Raw genomic sequence first — 14242 nt, forward strand, 5'->3', positions numbered from 1 at the left:
GTTTCTCAAACAAACACACACTTGCAGAGGACCCAACACAACACCACGAGAGAGATTGTATACAGAATATTTTCTTTTTTACATATATTTGTCACTGTTTTTGCGCAATTACCGACGCTACTGATAATTCCACGCCAGGACTTTTTAAAACTGTGGTAAGTAAACGAACGATCTTGAATGTATGATGCTTAAATATAATACGATATAGTTAGCTAAAAAAGCTAACTAACTAGCCATTTGGCTGTTCAAAACACAACGATAAATGTGTGAAGTTAATGCTGTACAGTATATGTTTAAATGCTACAGCAGCTCACCAGTACAATTCAAACATATGCCCGTGCTGAGCACCTTTCGTTTCAAACGTAATATTTAATTAATAATATTTTGGTTTCTCAGCATGTGTCTAACATCTGCTGATGGATGTGTGAATGACATTTGGTGGTGACCCCCTACCTGTTAATGGTTGACAACATACACCTGAGCCATTGTACTGTAAAATTAAAGAATTCATTTTCATGATCCTACATTTGGTATCTATTAGATAGCAATATAGACTGCAGAAATGAAGACGAAGAAGAAGAAGAGACAGGATGATTTTCAGAAGGTGAAGTTAAAAGTGGGAAAGAAGAAGCCCAGAGCTGATAATGCCACCAACACCAACTTCCGTACAAAGGGAATCCATCTTTCTGAACAACTGAAGAGAGACACCAGTGGCCCCACTACACACAGACATCAAAGTATCAATGTAAGAACTCTATTGTTCTTTTCTGTTCATGTCTCAGCTTTCAGACAAACATTCCAACCTGTGCTTTTTTAAACTCTATAATTTGTGTGTTGTCCCCCTTTTCTTGCACTTCACCAGGATCTCCTTTCTCAGCTCCACCATTACAATGCCAATGTGAAACACAGTGCCTTGGTGGGTTTGCGAGAGTTGTTGTCCCTTAATCCATCTCTGTTAGAGCAGCATCTCTCTCGTCTTCTTTCTGAAGTTGCAGCTGTTTTCACAGACAAGGATGGCAACGTCCGAGTGGTAGCTACACGTGTGCTCAGGTTAGAAGAACAGCCATGACTCAGAAAATGCAACAATACAAGTTGTTTAATTGAAAATCCTCCAATAACATTTCTCTAAAACTGCTTCCAGGTTCATTGCACAGTCTGTGCCTGCAGAACGAGTGGCCCCATTTTTCCCCCTCCTCAGTGCCCATCTGTCCTGTGCCATGACCCACATTGAGACAGGCATCCAGGAGGATGCAATGAAGGTCCTTGATGTTTTATTGGAGCACTACCCTGCTCTGCTAGCGGGACGTCCTGCAGTTCTCCTCACAAATTTCCTGGAGTTAATTTCTCATCGGCAAAGCAGTGGAGGAGCCAAAAAGGCCCAGGATACCAAGGGACGGAGCTGGGCACTGTCAGTCAATCTTAACAGGGCTGTGACTAGTCAACAGTGGCGGCTCTCTGTGCTTCTCAGGTACAGATGACTGATGGAAATGCAAAAGAAAAATCCAAAACTGTTTGTTGTGGATGCTCAATTTTTGGTTTGTTCCAATTGTGTTTCAGGCTTGGACGTTTTCTGCAAGCAGTGGTTGAGGAAAGGCCGGTGGAGGAAGGTGACTTGTCTGCTGCAGCTAATGGAGTGTTTGGGTGCGGTGGAGAAGGACGGCTTACACCTTTGTATCTCATCTGGGAGGAGCTCACCTACAGTAAGGTTGGAGTGAAGGTTTATGAGCATTCTGGTGCCAAACCAACTCCACGATCCACCTTCACACTCAGGTATGATATCACAATCTGCCCTAACCACCTATGAATGAAAGCATATTTTTCAGGATTGATATGAACATTCATATGCTTAAAATATATGTGTTTTGTGTGCAGCGATGAATAAAAAGCAAATAACCTGGAATTCAATGTATCTAATACACAAACATACACATGTACTAATATTCAGTACTCAGTATTCAGTATTTGTCTCATATGTATTTGTCAGCAGATATTGGTCTGTTCTCAATTAAGTGTTTCACCTGTTTTTTGTTTTGCTGGATTGTCCACCTGAAATCTTACATGATGTCAGCGTGTTGTATAATAAATCTAAATAAATAAAAATTTGGTTCTGGATCTGGACATCAAATTTTGCAGAAGTGCCTCACAAGAAGGGACACCAGTGTTGTAGGGATTTCCCCCCCAACCACGTAACACAGTTCTACTCTCTATGTCGCAAAGTATTTACGGCTAATGTTTGTTTGAAATTTTTATTGGGGCAAATACCCATTTCTATCCTTCCTCTGTTTTTCTTATTGTGATATTCTCTCCTGCATTAGTAATCACAATGCTGAAATCAACATCAGCAACAGAGATGTACATCAAGCAAACCCTGAATGTAAGATGTAAGAACTGATAACTTGTTTTATTGTGCCATTGTTTAGACCGGAGGTGGATTCTGGAGCTGCAGTCAGTGAGGGTCTGGGCTCAGCTGAAGCTATACAGAGCTTTGCAGCTACACTGGTGCCTCTTCTGTTGGAAGTTTGGGTGGAGGCCAGTACTAGTGACAGTCCAATGAACAACACTGAGGGTGCTCACCTGCTGAGCCCAGATGCCATGTCAGTAATGTTCCAGGTGTTATCTATTTTGCAGCTGCTTAGAAAACTGGCACCACAGCAGGAACATCAGGATGCACTGGTGAGAAGAAGAATGCACAAATATTGACATATTTTTTTATATGAGAAGCAATTTGACACAGTGCCTTGTCTTTGTGTAGGACGCATGGTTCCGTAAAGAATACCTGGGAGATTTTATACAGCACTTCATGAAAAACTTTCCCTATGGTACTCAGGATACACCCAAACATAGAAAGAAGGCTGAGCTCAAGAGGTAAGAAATGTTTGTGCTTATGTGTCACGCAAACATTTACCTTGTTATTCTACTCTTTATGATCATGTTCAGACCTGGTATTAACATCTATTCTCAGTGATCCAGTGGCATGTGGACTGTTCACACCTTGTATTAAAATGCATCCTGGATCCATCTCTTTTGACCATATGGTGGTATCTGGCTTCATTGTCGTTTATTGAAATTCACACTGAAGTCGTGGCTGTTGCACACACGCACTCTGACAGCAGATACATCTGTACAGTCAGACTGTACAGATGTATCTGCTGTCAGAGTGCGTGTGTGCAACAGAGAAATAAGATGAGAGGATCTCAAGTGAATCACTGATCTACTCAGGCTGCTTTAACATGAAATACGTTTTAACCATTTGAAATCATATGGGATCAGTGTTATTGTGGCTGCAAAAATATTAATATTTGAGCGTTAATAGATGTAGAGAGAAAAAAGAAACTGCCACAGATTAGAGGCCGTCAATTGTCTAATCTGTTTTGAGAACCTATTGCATTTAAGTGGCTCAGAAACGTGCTTCCTTAAACCACTTTCAAATTCGGTTCCTGAGGATGCATTCGGGATGGACTGGTCTTAAAATCTACAGTTGGTGTAATCTGCCTGTGATTTGATCACTCAGGATGGACGCTAACACCAGGTGTGAACATGGTCCAAAAGATATATAGAAATATATATATATACACATGTATATGTATTTTTATTATATTATTCTATACATGATGCAAGGTGATAAAGTAATTATAATAACTGTTGTATTTCTGAGTAATGATTGTTAACTACTGTATATGAAGATTGATCTAAAGTAGCTGTTAATTACCATATTGTTACTGTCGTCTTCCCAGGAATAAACAAACTGCAGCCATTCCAGGTTTGACTGTGGAGCCGTTGGCCCTAAACATCACACTTTGTCAGGTCATGGTGTCGCTCAGCCAGAGACAGGAACTTGGCAGAGAGACAGATGGTGACTGGCTTACGCTACTGAGGACCTTTGTCCGAGACACTCTGAGCAGTGGAGTGAAACTGAGCTACAGGCACCTCCACATGCTGCTGGGTACTGTGTGGAAGATGGTGCTTACACAGAGAAGCAAAAGTAAGTGGATTTATCAATATGTGTCTGATTTCATAAAGCGTTCAATAGTAATACTGAAGTTTAGAAATACATAAGTATTTCAGAGCTTGGTGTCAAGGTTCTGTCTTCAGATACCTTCTTTAAATTAGCATCTTACATTCCTAAGCACAAAACTAACAACTCAGTATAGGGCCAGCTGCAACTCGCAAATCACAAAGGCCTCTGTGTTACCCTGACACCCATAATTTGTCTACAGAGTATTCCTCATTATATCTTTGTTGAACTTAAACTAACTGTGGCAGAGGACCGATAACTCAACTACACAGTCCTCCCCAAGGTTGACTCTAGGTATCAGCAGAGTAAGGTGCCAGACCTCTTGACCTGATGTCAACTCTGAAATTCACTAGCAGAATGACAGAGGATGCCCAACTGTTAACATCTCGTTGTTCATGTTTGGCATTGTCTCAGCTCTCCTCAGATCTGAGCTGTCCTCAATGAAGCTTTTCAACTTAACTCATCACAAAAACTCCATCCTCACCTGATAATCAAAATCTCTGCAACACTAACCATTGAAATTAATACTTTTTCACACCAATATCTTTGTTTGTTTTTGTATGTGTACAGCAGTTACAGAGGACCTGTTGGCAGCAGTTTATGTCTACTATAAGCAGAGGAACCTGACTCTGCAGACGCGATCTCTGCTGCTTTCTTTCTACAGCAAGCTCTACCAGCAGGAGCAAGGTCATACACACATTGCCAGGTGATCTCACTCATTGTTTTTCAGCATTGTCTTGAAACTGAGTAGAAGTTAATTCATTTATTCATTGTCTTCCCCTAAAAGCGTTGTGACTTACCCATCAATACTTACTTACTGTGGTAACTGTGGTGATACATCTGCTGAATATTATCCTTCTTGTTTATCTGAAGGAGTAAGGTTCTGTGTCGTTGGCTGGCATCCCTTCCTGTGCAATTGTCCCAGCTGGGCCACCGTAACCCTACTCTCTCTGCACGACTTATCGTGTCCATCCATGCTGCTGCTTCCCGGGGAAACAAGGATATGCTTAACAGTCTGCAGACCAACGCCTGCAGGCTCTACGGTACGAATACTCAATTAGATGAAGGACAAGTCTGGGCAAAAACATCTGTTTTAGTGACATCACATATATTATTGTATTGGATATAATTATCAGACCTGGATCACATCCATGGAAATTGCCACAAACCTGACACAGGACAAAACTGCCTTTGCCCTAGTCAGGAAACTTCTGACCATCTCAGTCAAAATAGTCCATCAGGTGTCAGCTGGTATATAGCTGATCTGCCAACACTGATTAGGATTATTGCCAGAGGTAGAATGTGTTTTCTGCTCTGTGATTAAGTTTTTATGTGCTAATTATGTGGCTCATCAAATATAATTACTGCTCAGTTCCCGCTTTTAATTAAGAAACATTTAATTCAAGAAAGATGCAGCAAGATCAAGCATTCTGCTCAGGTGTTCGATTAAAATGCACATTATTCATACATTTTCATTTGCACAAACGGGATATTATTTTTCTAAAAGCAGAAACAATATGACCTGATTACAAAACAGAAGAATCTAAGACATGAGGTACACCCCAGTTTCCCTAGGAGGCAATAAAACTCCATGTTCTTTAGCTCGAACAACTTAGCAAAATTGAGCTGTAACCAGTGGCTGAAAGCTGTAATGAGAAAGCGCTGCAGGCATCTTCATATCCACTGTTGAGATGATGGCCAGATAGTTGGGCTGGTGTGTGACAGAAGGGCCAGGGGAGGAGAAGAGAGGGGGTTGTCAGTGTTCTGAGAGAAACTGCTGCAGAGCCAGCAATTCGCCATCACAAGACTCCTTTTGTCTCAAGGCTTCTGACATCAGCATGTGCGTCAGAGGCAGACAGAACACTACGCACGCACATTATCTTAGTCCTTACTGTAGTTTCCATGCCTGTCTATATGTCTGTTTGTCTTTTTACAAGCCCTGAACATTCTCTGCTTTTCCTGTTACCATTTGAATTTTCTTGTAGGAGCTTCCGGTTATATCTCCAAGGTGCAGTTCATTGCAGTCTGTGAGTGTAATTATGTGAAACGTGTGTGTCTCTGTCTGTAGATCAACAGGAAGGAGTTTTTGCACTGTTACCAGCAGAGTCCCAGCAGCGAATGGTGCAGCTGCTGTACTTCCTGCCCAAAATGTCCCAGTCCCTTCTGGCCAGCCTGAGTTGCTGTTGCACCACTGGACGAATCTCTGCTGGACTCGCTGCCTCACTAATTCGCATCATACACCTTAGGTGAGCTTAAAAAAACCATGGACCCAAGGAAACATAACTCCCTTAACTGGCTTTGTTGAACAAAAAGTCCTGTTCAGAAAAGAGATGAGAAAGCACAGCAGCTGAATGCAACCAGAAGTTAGTGTTGACACGCAGAATGCACTATAGCCAGCCAACACTAGATGGCAGTGTTGAGCTTTTGCAGGGAAATCCATGATTATTTATTTATTTATTTATTTACTTACTTTTTTTTATTTATTTCTTTTTATTTATTATTTAATAAGTTATTTATTTATTGTATACCTGTTTGTTGACAGGTGCTGATGTGGATGCCATGTATGCTTGATATTCACTTTACTGATAACAATTAAATCCGAATTTTGCTCTATTGCTCAGTCCAAGATAGCATGGTCGTGGCAGAGTGCATTTGTTTTTCTGACTTTTTACTTGTTTTAGTGGGGCAGTGTTATACAAATTTTAAGTGGAGGGGGTGCTGGGTTCATGGGGGATTGGATGTGTGTGTAATGGTTATGATACAAAGAGCTCTTTGGGAGGCTGGAATTCAGCGTCGTCATGGCATATTGAGAGAGACTGTCTGCATGTTCCTCCCGGGCTTTTTAAAATCCACCATTATTCACACACATTTCCTACTGTTACAGATCTATCCCTTTCACAGGAAAAGGTTCATTTTATTCGTCACTGTGTCTTCACGGACTATTACACTCATTAATAAATCTCTTATAAAACATGGCATCACAAATAACCCAAAATGAAATGTGGTCAGATATTTAAAAAAATCTTTTTTGAAAGTGGTTTAAAGTGTTGTGTCCAAAAAGAGTAAAAGAAAAAAAAGGTTGTGCGTCTTAGCATTGATAACATTTTTGATGCCCATTTGCATCATTAATTGTGTAACACTGTCAAGGATTATGTTTTCCAGGTCATCTCTGAGTGGCTGGTCAGTTGGGAGCCAGGAAGCGGCCATGAAGGACGTGGACTACTTCAGCTTCCTCTTCTCCACTCTTATGGGCTTCTCGTCCTACAAGCTCGCCTCCCTCCAGGAGGATGAAGACAAGTGCGCCCTGCCTTGCTCCCCTCTCTCACCCCTCAGTCTCTTCCCCACTTCAGTGGAACAGTTCACTCACCACTGGGATGTTGTTGAGGTGCGTTTACTACATGGTCTTTCCTATAGTGTTCTACATTTTAATTAGATAGATGTTATTATTATAACATAGAATAATTCTGTACCTAAAAGCTGTCACATATCAAGGCTTGGACAGAGCACCTAAGATATAATATGTAACATTTCTGAGTATTGAGTCATGTACTTACATTAGTCAAAACATTTCCAACACTAAATGGTATTTCTATTTCTAAGGTAACTACTGTTTAATTTTGGTTGCCTTTTAATGTCATACACTTTACCTGTCACTGCTGTAACATCTGGGAATAAACCCCAGTGAAGCATCAGAGTGAGGAAAGACATATTTGGTACTACTAGGTAGTCTGTTTGTTCTCCTATCTTGTATGGTTTTTTTTTTGGATCATGACTACTCATTTCTGTTTACTGCTGCCAAATGTCTCCCTGTAAAGGACAAATGCATGGGGGAACCAAACAAGACAACAATACCCATGATCCTATGCTGCTTCTCAACGTCAGCACACTATGTCTATACTCTTTGTTTTGATTGAGAGAACCCTAGTGGCAGAAATGGCACATTGTACAATGTAAAAAGGAATCTAAAAGGCACTAGCCGGGAAGAGGAATAGAGCACATTGTTTTGAAAATTAAAAAGTTTTAATATTCTCGACACAGCTGTCGTCTTTCAGTTGCCCCCTGGTCTGGCTCTGTCTCTCATGTGGAGCTCAGAGTGTCGAAGCTTTATCATGGCACTCAGACTGAGAGGGGGGAACCTTTATCGCGTTGCACAGGTTGGAGATGCCTGGTTATCGGGCATAGAGGATATGCACAAATGCTAATGAAAGCCCATGGCATGATGGGAGTGTGACATTTCTGCACAGAAATTACCTTTACCGCAACTATGCCCAAGGGCAAGTGTGTGTGAGTGTGTGAGCACGTGGGGGGCTTATAATCACTAATTCAGCTGCTCAATTAGGGCCACAGATCCGGCCTCTCTCATGTCCCTGTCTGAGTCAATCACAGAAATGTGGCGGGAAGGAGAAGGCAGGGTACGCATGGTGAGGAGGTGCGACATTAAGGGACGGACTATGTCAACTCTGCTTTGACTAATGAGACTGTGGATTGTTTTTAATGACGGGGAGAATGCCAACAGGTGCACAGTTCTGACACACACCAGTTTGCACTCCGTTCTGCACTTCAGCACGGACACACGCTTTAATATGATAAAAGCTAATGAAAAATTAGATTTTGGAAGGTAATGAGAAAAAGCTGAGGCTTATTTTTCACTTTTAAAAAGTGAATGGTGTGACAGGTTCTGGGTTCTAAGACCAATCTTGTCTGCATCCCAGCAGTAAAAAATGAAATGCTGTTAAGCACTCTTGTTTTTGTTAAAGGCACAATGAGCGTGTTTGTTCATATATGATAGGAATGTAACTTTACTGAAAAATATTCTTAGGTCTGTTTGTTTTCTAAAAAAAAAAATCTTTTTCCATACACAGCATTGATGCTTTTTTTGAAGGCAAAGGGTGGCCACACACAAATATTCGTTTAGATTTTTCTTTTATTAGCTCACTCTGCATTTTGTAAATTGATTAAAAAAAAGAAAAGATTAGAAATTACATTTGTGAAAACATTCTTACTTTACAGCATTTTATACACCTTTGCACAGTACTGTATCTGCCATAATTGTGTTTATCAGTTACAGCATTGTGACACTTTATTTTGAGCTTACATTATTTTGTTCACACAAGTAACTACATGATAAAGTCAGATGAGAAAACTTGTCAAATGCACTAGTGTTTATGTCCATCCATTATCTACTGTCCCTGCTGACACCGGGTGAGAGGCAGAGTTCACCACAGGTTGCCAGTTCATCGCAGAGTCAGCAAACGGAGACAAACAACCATTTACACTTGTATTCATACCTATCCATTTAAAATTTGCATTTAACCTAACCTCAATCTGTATGTCTGTGGACTGTGGTAGGAAGCTGGAGCACCTGAAGAATGTGGGTGACTTTCTTTCTGTGAGGCAACAATGCTAACTGCTGTCACTAAGGGAGAACATGCATGTTTGACAAAGCTTTTATTGATAATGTACCCGTTTCCTTCACAGGAGGTGTGCCACTGTCTGGAAACTCTGGGCTCCAAGTCTCAGTGCTTTGACATCTTGCAAAATGGTCTTTCCAAATACGTGGTGAGAAACCATTCTTGTTCATACTTTTCAGTACTCCTCTCCTTTCTGTATTCCTTTATCAGTGTAAACAAATGAATCTTATCCTGTGTGTTTCCAAGATCAAGTTGGAAGTGTTTCCTGACAGTATGGTTGCCGGCCTGCTGCGAGCGGTCTCCAGATTACTGGATCCGTCGGTCATGCCGACTGAGCCTGTGGTGCGTTTCTTGTCTCAGTGTTGCCTCAGCCTCATGGCTCTGCTCTTCACCCTCCAACAGGAGGCACCTGCTGAAGCCAACCATAAAAGGTGTGTGTTGAAATATTGAATGAGTCATTTTCTGATCCATATCACAACGTCTCTGTTTGGTAAAAACACCTTTGTGACTCATTTACAGGGAGGCAATATGGGGGGCTTGTGTGGTAGCGCTGAGCACAGTTCCTCGTCTCCTGCGGATGGTCCTGCAGATGTTGCGTGTTGGAGATCTGAACGAGGAGGAGCTGCCACAGCTCGGACAGATCCTGTTAATGCTGTTGCAGCACACACCACTCCACAGCCAGTTACTGGCCAATGCTGCGCTCCTGCAGGAGATTATACAGCACATCACGGTAAATGCAGCAAGCAGCTTTATTTGACAGGGATTCCCTTGTCATGGGGCAGTAGGTAGCCATGCCGAAGAGAATTGGACTTGTAACTGGATGGTTGCTGGTTTGAATCCAGGGACATGTTATGACCTCTTATGACTGTCATGATAATCAGGCCCTGGATTTATTTTAATTTAATGGCTGTAGAATTGTCAAAAAATGGTCAACGATAGAGTGCTTCTGCTCGCTTTTCCCAAGATAGCTTTCACTTTCGATATCTGGCAGTTATTCAACTGTTTAGGAATACAGTTCTGGGAAGCTGACGTCACAAATGTTTGACCTGCTGGTGAATTCTGTCTGTGATTGGACGCTTGTTTCGCAGAAGCCACAAGTGCTACCGTAATGACAAATATATGAATGCAAAGCTCTATTTCTCTGCTTTCTGGTATCCATCCATTCATCTTCTTCCACTTTATGCTCCACATGAGGGCCGCGGGAGGTGCTGTGCAAATCTCAGCTGACATAGGGCGAAAGGCGTGGTACACCCTGGACAATTTGCCAGTCCGTAGTTTTTGGAATTGTCTAGTTTTTGTGTTCACTGCTGTTGTGTAATAACGAGGGGTTCAAAGCAGAAGTAAAAATCACTGCCATTGATTGGTGTGTGTGTGCGCAAATCTAAGAAATTGTATTTCTAATGTTTGTGTGTGTGTTTCAGAGATACAACCGGTCTGCAACCAGGGAACAGTGGCTGACGGATCTGCTGTACTGTTACAGCCTCACTGTGGCTCACGGCTCCTCTGCTCACCGTGGAAACTTGGGCCTTCAAGACATGTATTGACTGACCCAGCCACCAGACAAGAACCTGGTGTGTTATTCAGTTTACCCTCTCAAATACGTTACAGTTACCTTGACAAACGAAAACACCGCTCAGCACTGAGCATAAGACAAAATCTCTCATTTAATTTTAAACTGAATGACAACAAATACTCCACATTTACAATTTAAAAACTTTTTTACCAGATTGATGTACGTTACCTCTTCTTTGCGTTATCCTTAGTCTGGTCTGTCTTTTTTCCTCTTATTTTGAGTATTGTCATCATTGTTGCAGAGCATTATCCAGGTCTATATTGAGGTAACTGGTAACTTTTGGAAAAAAGAATAAAAAAACAATGCAAAAGAGAATAAAATAAAGTCGAATCAAGGTGCACTGTCCTCTGTTTCAATTTTTATTTTGATAATACAATTAAAAGGCAACAAACACTGAGGTATAATTATAGAAATATACAATGAGGATTATTTTTGTGCAAATACATATTTCAGTCACAAAAAACAGCATAGTTCAGAAATATGTCTTGGAGGGAAAGCACTTAAAGACCAAACTGATGTGTAGGCAGTAAAGTGTGTGTGTGTGTGTGTGTGGCTGCAGGTGGGCTATCTGTATGACTGGCTGTTGATAGACTGCCTCATTCTCCACTGCAGGAGGAAAGGTTATCTCGGTGTGTGTGCGAGCGCGATGGAGAACAAGGGAGATATACTGTGTTCATATGTGTTCCTTCCACAATGGACGAAAGGTTATCTTTTACACACACCATTTCTGTAGACTTAACCCCACCCTGTGAGGTCATGTCTCTGATGTCATATAGCTTAATTTTAGAAAGCTTTGCACAATAATTGAACAATGTGTATAGTAATTCTATAGAGGTAAGACCGCCAGCCAGCTGAGAAAACATCAAAGAACATGAGATGTGTGTGTGTGTGTGTGTGTGTGTGTGGTGGGCGGCTTCAATGTTTCCCCCGTCCTCTGGTCCCTTGTCCAGCACTATGTGGTCTCAGGTGATAAGAGAACTGCTTGGCTTGATCCAGAGCATCGGTCAGGTGTACACAGTCTATTCCACTCACTGTAAAATAAGTCCATGAAATCACTTTTAGAGATTTGAACGTGAACATTTCAAAGTGTACTTTTTGTGTATGGACATCCACTTACACTGGCTCTGGGTGCGCAGTGGCATGTCCAAGAGCAGCTGAGATTGGGAGCCCCGAAATGAACGTCCGCGTCTTGCCACAGCGTTGCCTGAAGTACAGAAAAAAAAGTTATGATTCTATCTCATGTTAAGTAACCAGTGAGTGGCTTCTGCATTTGCTCTGTTGTAGCTGTTTAACAAAGGTAGGGACACTCCTGCAACTGGTTCACCTTGTCAGGTGACATGTCCATGGTTACACCCGGCTTGTCTTTATCAACGCATCTACTGTACCACAGTATAACAAAGGCCCTATAGCTCAGTGGTTAGAGCACTGGTCTTGTAAACCAGGGGTCGCGAGTTCAAATCTCGCTGGGGCCTAACATTTATTGTTTTTAATAATCGCAACTGGTTTCAGACATGTATCTACGTTACTGAAGCATTGCCAAGTCAAGAGAAGCACCTGATATTGACAGTGGCTCAATGGCGCACTGTTGCCTCAATGTCACCAGTTTGGGTCCCGCTACTGAGGGGCTTGTTGTGTGGAGTTTGCATGGTTTCTCCAGGTACTCCAGTTTCCTTCTCCACAGGTTAATTGTACACTCTAAATTGATTTTGTTGGTTCATAGATGTGAATGTGATAGTGAATGGTTGTTTGTCTCTGTATGTTCTGTATGTTGGCCCTGCAATAGACTGGTGACTTGTCCAGGGTGTACCCCTACATTTCGCCCTATGTCAGCCGGGATTGACCCCCCCACCCCCACGCCCATCTTGACCCCACCCATGGGGAGGATAAAGCAGTAGACAATGAATGAATGGCCTGTATTTATATAGTGGCTGTCTGATGCTGATGACCAATCAAAGCTGCTTTACAATACAGTTGTATCATTCACTCAGTCACTCAGCACATCTACAGTATGTGCAGCATTTTATTTTAAATATCCATTCACACACTGGAGGAGCAACTTGGACATATTGGACCTGGGAATCAAACAAAGACAACTCGGTCTGCCTCTGAGCCACAACATGTGATTCTCTGGTGTTGGAAGTACCTTTTAAAAAGGATTTTTATTGCATTTTATAGATAAATGTTTGCACCAGTGCAGTGTACAGAGTTAGTATATAGTCATCTCTATTTCTACATAGTTTTCCATGTGTGTTGTTACAAATGCAGGAGTTTTGAGGTAGAATACTTAAAAGGCACAATGATGATTTAACCAGCGGTGTGACCCAGTAAGGAGTAGTGAGTCATATCTCAGACTTATTCGACTTCTCTTAGGGGAAAAATTAGAGTGCAAATGAAGCGATTGGATCTCTTGTGTCTGTGTATGGGGCACCATGTCGGTGCTTCTGTGTGTTTTCTGCAGATATCTTTACGCAGTTAACTGACATTCCCCCTGACAGCTCTGAACTTTTCACAATGCCAGGACTGTCAGAGAGAAAGGGGGAGAGAGAGAGAAGCAGAGAGAGGGAGGTGAGGTGAGAAGGGGGAGGGGGAAACCACGTCAGAAGGTTAGGTTGGAGTGCGGAGGACGTGTGGTGGGTTGGGTCTTCTCTGGGCAGGGATGATGTGTGTGCTCTCATGTTTTGGCGCAGCAAAGTTTGTCTCCATCCTGCCATCATCACCTGGTGATGTGTGATGAAGGTCAGGCCTGTCTGTGGGTCGAAACCCTACCAGAGCTACCGCACATTCAACCAGGCCGATACTGTCCTGATACTGTGGACTGAAGTATCATCCAGACATTTACAAGGTTCCTGCTCATAGAAACTGTCACTGACGGCGTCCTCCACCCTGGTTTGACAACCATGTCTGTTTAATCCCACTAAATCTCAGACTGTTTGCAACGTTAGGCTTTGTAATTGAGGAGCGATGGTTTCAATAATGATTGAAACAAAGCCATCTTAGGTGATGAACCACATGGGGCAGAAAACAGCTGCTGCTGCTGAGTGTGACGTACAGTATGTGGATGTGGCCAGACCCTCATTTTCTGCTTCCTGTTCCACCATCAAATAAATCTTCTAACAAAAGCAGGAAAATGCTGTTGAGATAGTCGTACATAAATGTCTACTGTCAGATCTCTAATAAAGTAAATCATTATGGTACGTTCAAGAATATGTTTTGATAAAAGTAAAAATAAAATCTATGAGAAAA

At 42.0% G+C, this 14242-nt stretch overlaps 2 protein-coding genes and 1 non-coding gene across 5 annotated transcripts in view; 2 read left to right on the forward strand and 1 right to left on the reverse strand.

Moving 5' to 3' along the window:
• Positions 1–11337, forward strand: tex10 (testis expressed 10). Its single transcript, XM_058647525.1, has 16 exons — positions 1–155; positions 542–745; positions 863–1050; positions 1142–1468; positions 1558–1770; positions 2421–2673; positions 2753–2865; positions 3735–3982; positions 4586–4721; positions 4889–5058; positions 6084–6261; positions 7178–7400; positions 9494–9574; positions 9673–9857; positions 9946–10156; positions 10848–11337. The coding sequence occupies exons 2-16, from the start codon at positions 563–565 to the stop codon at positions 10968–10970; spliced, it is 2832 nt and encodes a 943-aa protein (XP_058503508.1). The 5' UTR covers positions 1–155; positions 542–562; the 3' UTR covers positions 10971–11337.
• The window catches only part of invs (inversin), a 23221-nt gene continuing 20142 nt past the window's right edge, over positions 11164–14242 (reverse strand). Inside the window, exons 18-19 of one of the 3 annotated variants that reach the window (XM_058647522.1) lie at positions 12117–12203; positions 11164–12030 (exon numbers count right to left, since the gene is read on the reverse strand). In XM_058647522.1, coding sequence (XP_058503505.1) covers positions 11915–12030; positions 12117–12203 — 203 coding nt within the window. In that variant the 3' untranslated portion in view covers positions 11164–11914. Of the gene's footprint in view, positions 12031–12116; positions 12204–13154; positions 14130–14242 lie in introns of those variants that run through there. The other 2 variants (XM_058647523.1, XM_058647524.1) reach the window with 2 other exon arrangements.
• On the forward strand, positions 12399–12471 carry trnat-ugu (transfer RNA threonine (anticodon UGU)). The gene has a single exon. It is a non-coding gene; the product is annotated as a tRNA-Thr (tRNA).

Source organism: Solea solea, chromosome 13, assembly GCF_958295425.1.
Source record: "Solea solea chromosome 13, fSolSol10.1, whole genome shotgun sequence".
NCBI classification, from domain to species: Eukaryota; Metazoa; Chordata; class Actinopteri; order Pleuronectiformes; family Soleidae; genus Solea; species Solea solea.

What these genes read in the sequence shown, in the direction of transcription:
- tex10 (XM_058647525.1), top strand. Translation starts at nt 563, where the DNA reads ATGAAGACGAAGAAGAAGAAGAGACAGGATGATTTTCAGAAGGTGAAG. An exon ending in CGGCTCTCTGTGCTTCTCAG is followed by an intron (nt 1,469 to 1,557) that starts GTACAGATGACT and finishes ATTGTGTTTCAG; the next exon opens with GCTTGGACGTTTTCTGCAAG. An exon ending in GGTCATACACACATTGCCAG is followed by an intron (nt 4,722 to 4,888) that starts GTGATCTCACTC and finishes GTTTATCTGAAG; the next exon opens with GAGTAAGGTTCTGTGTCGTT.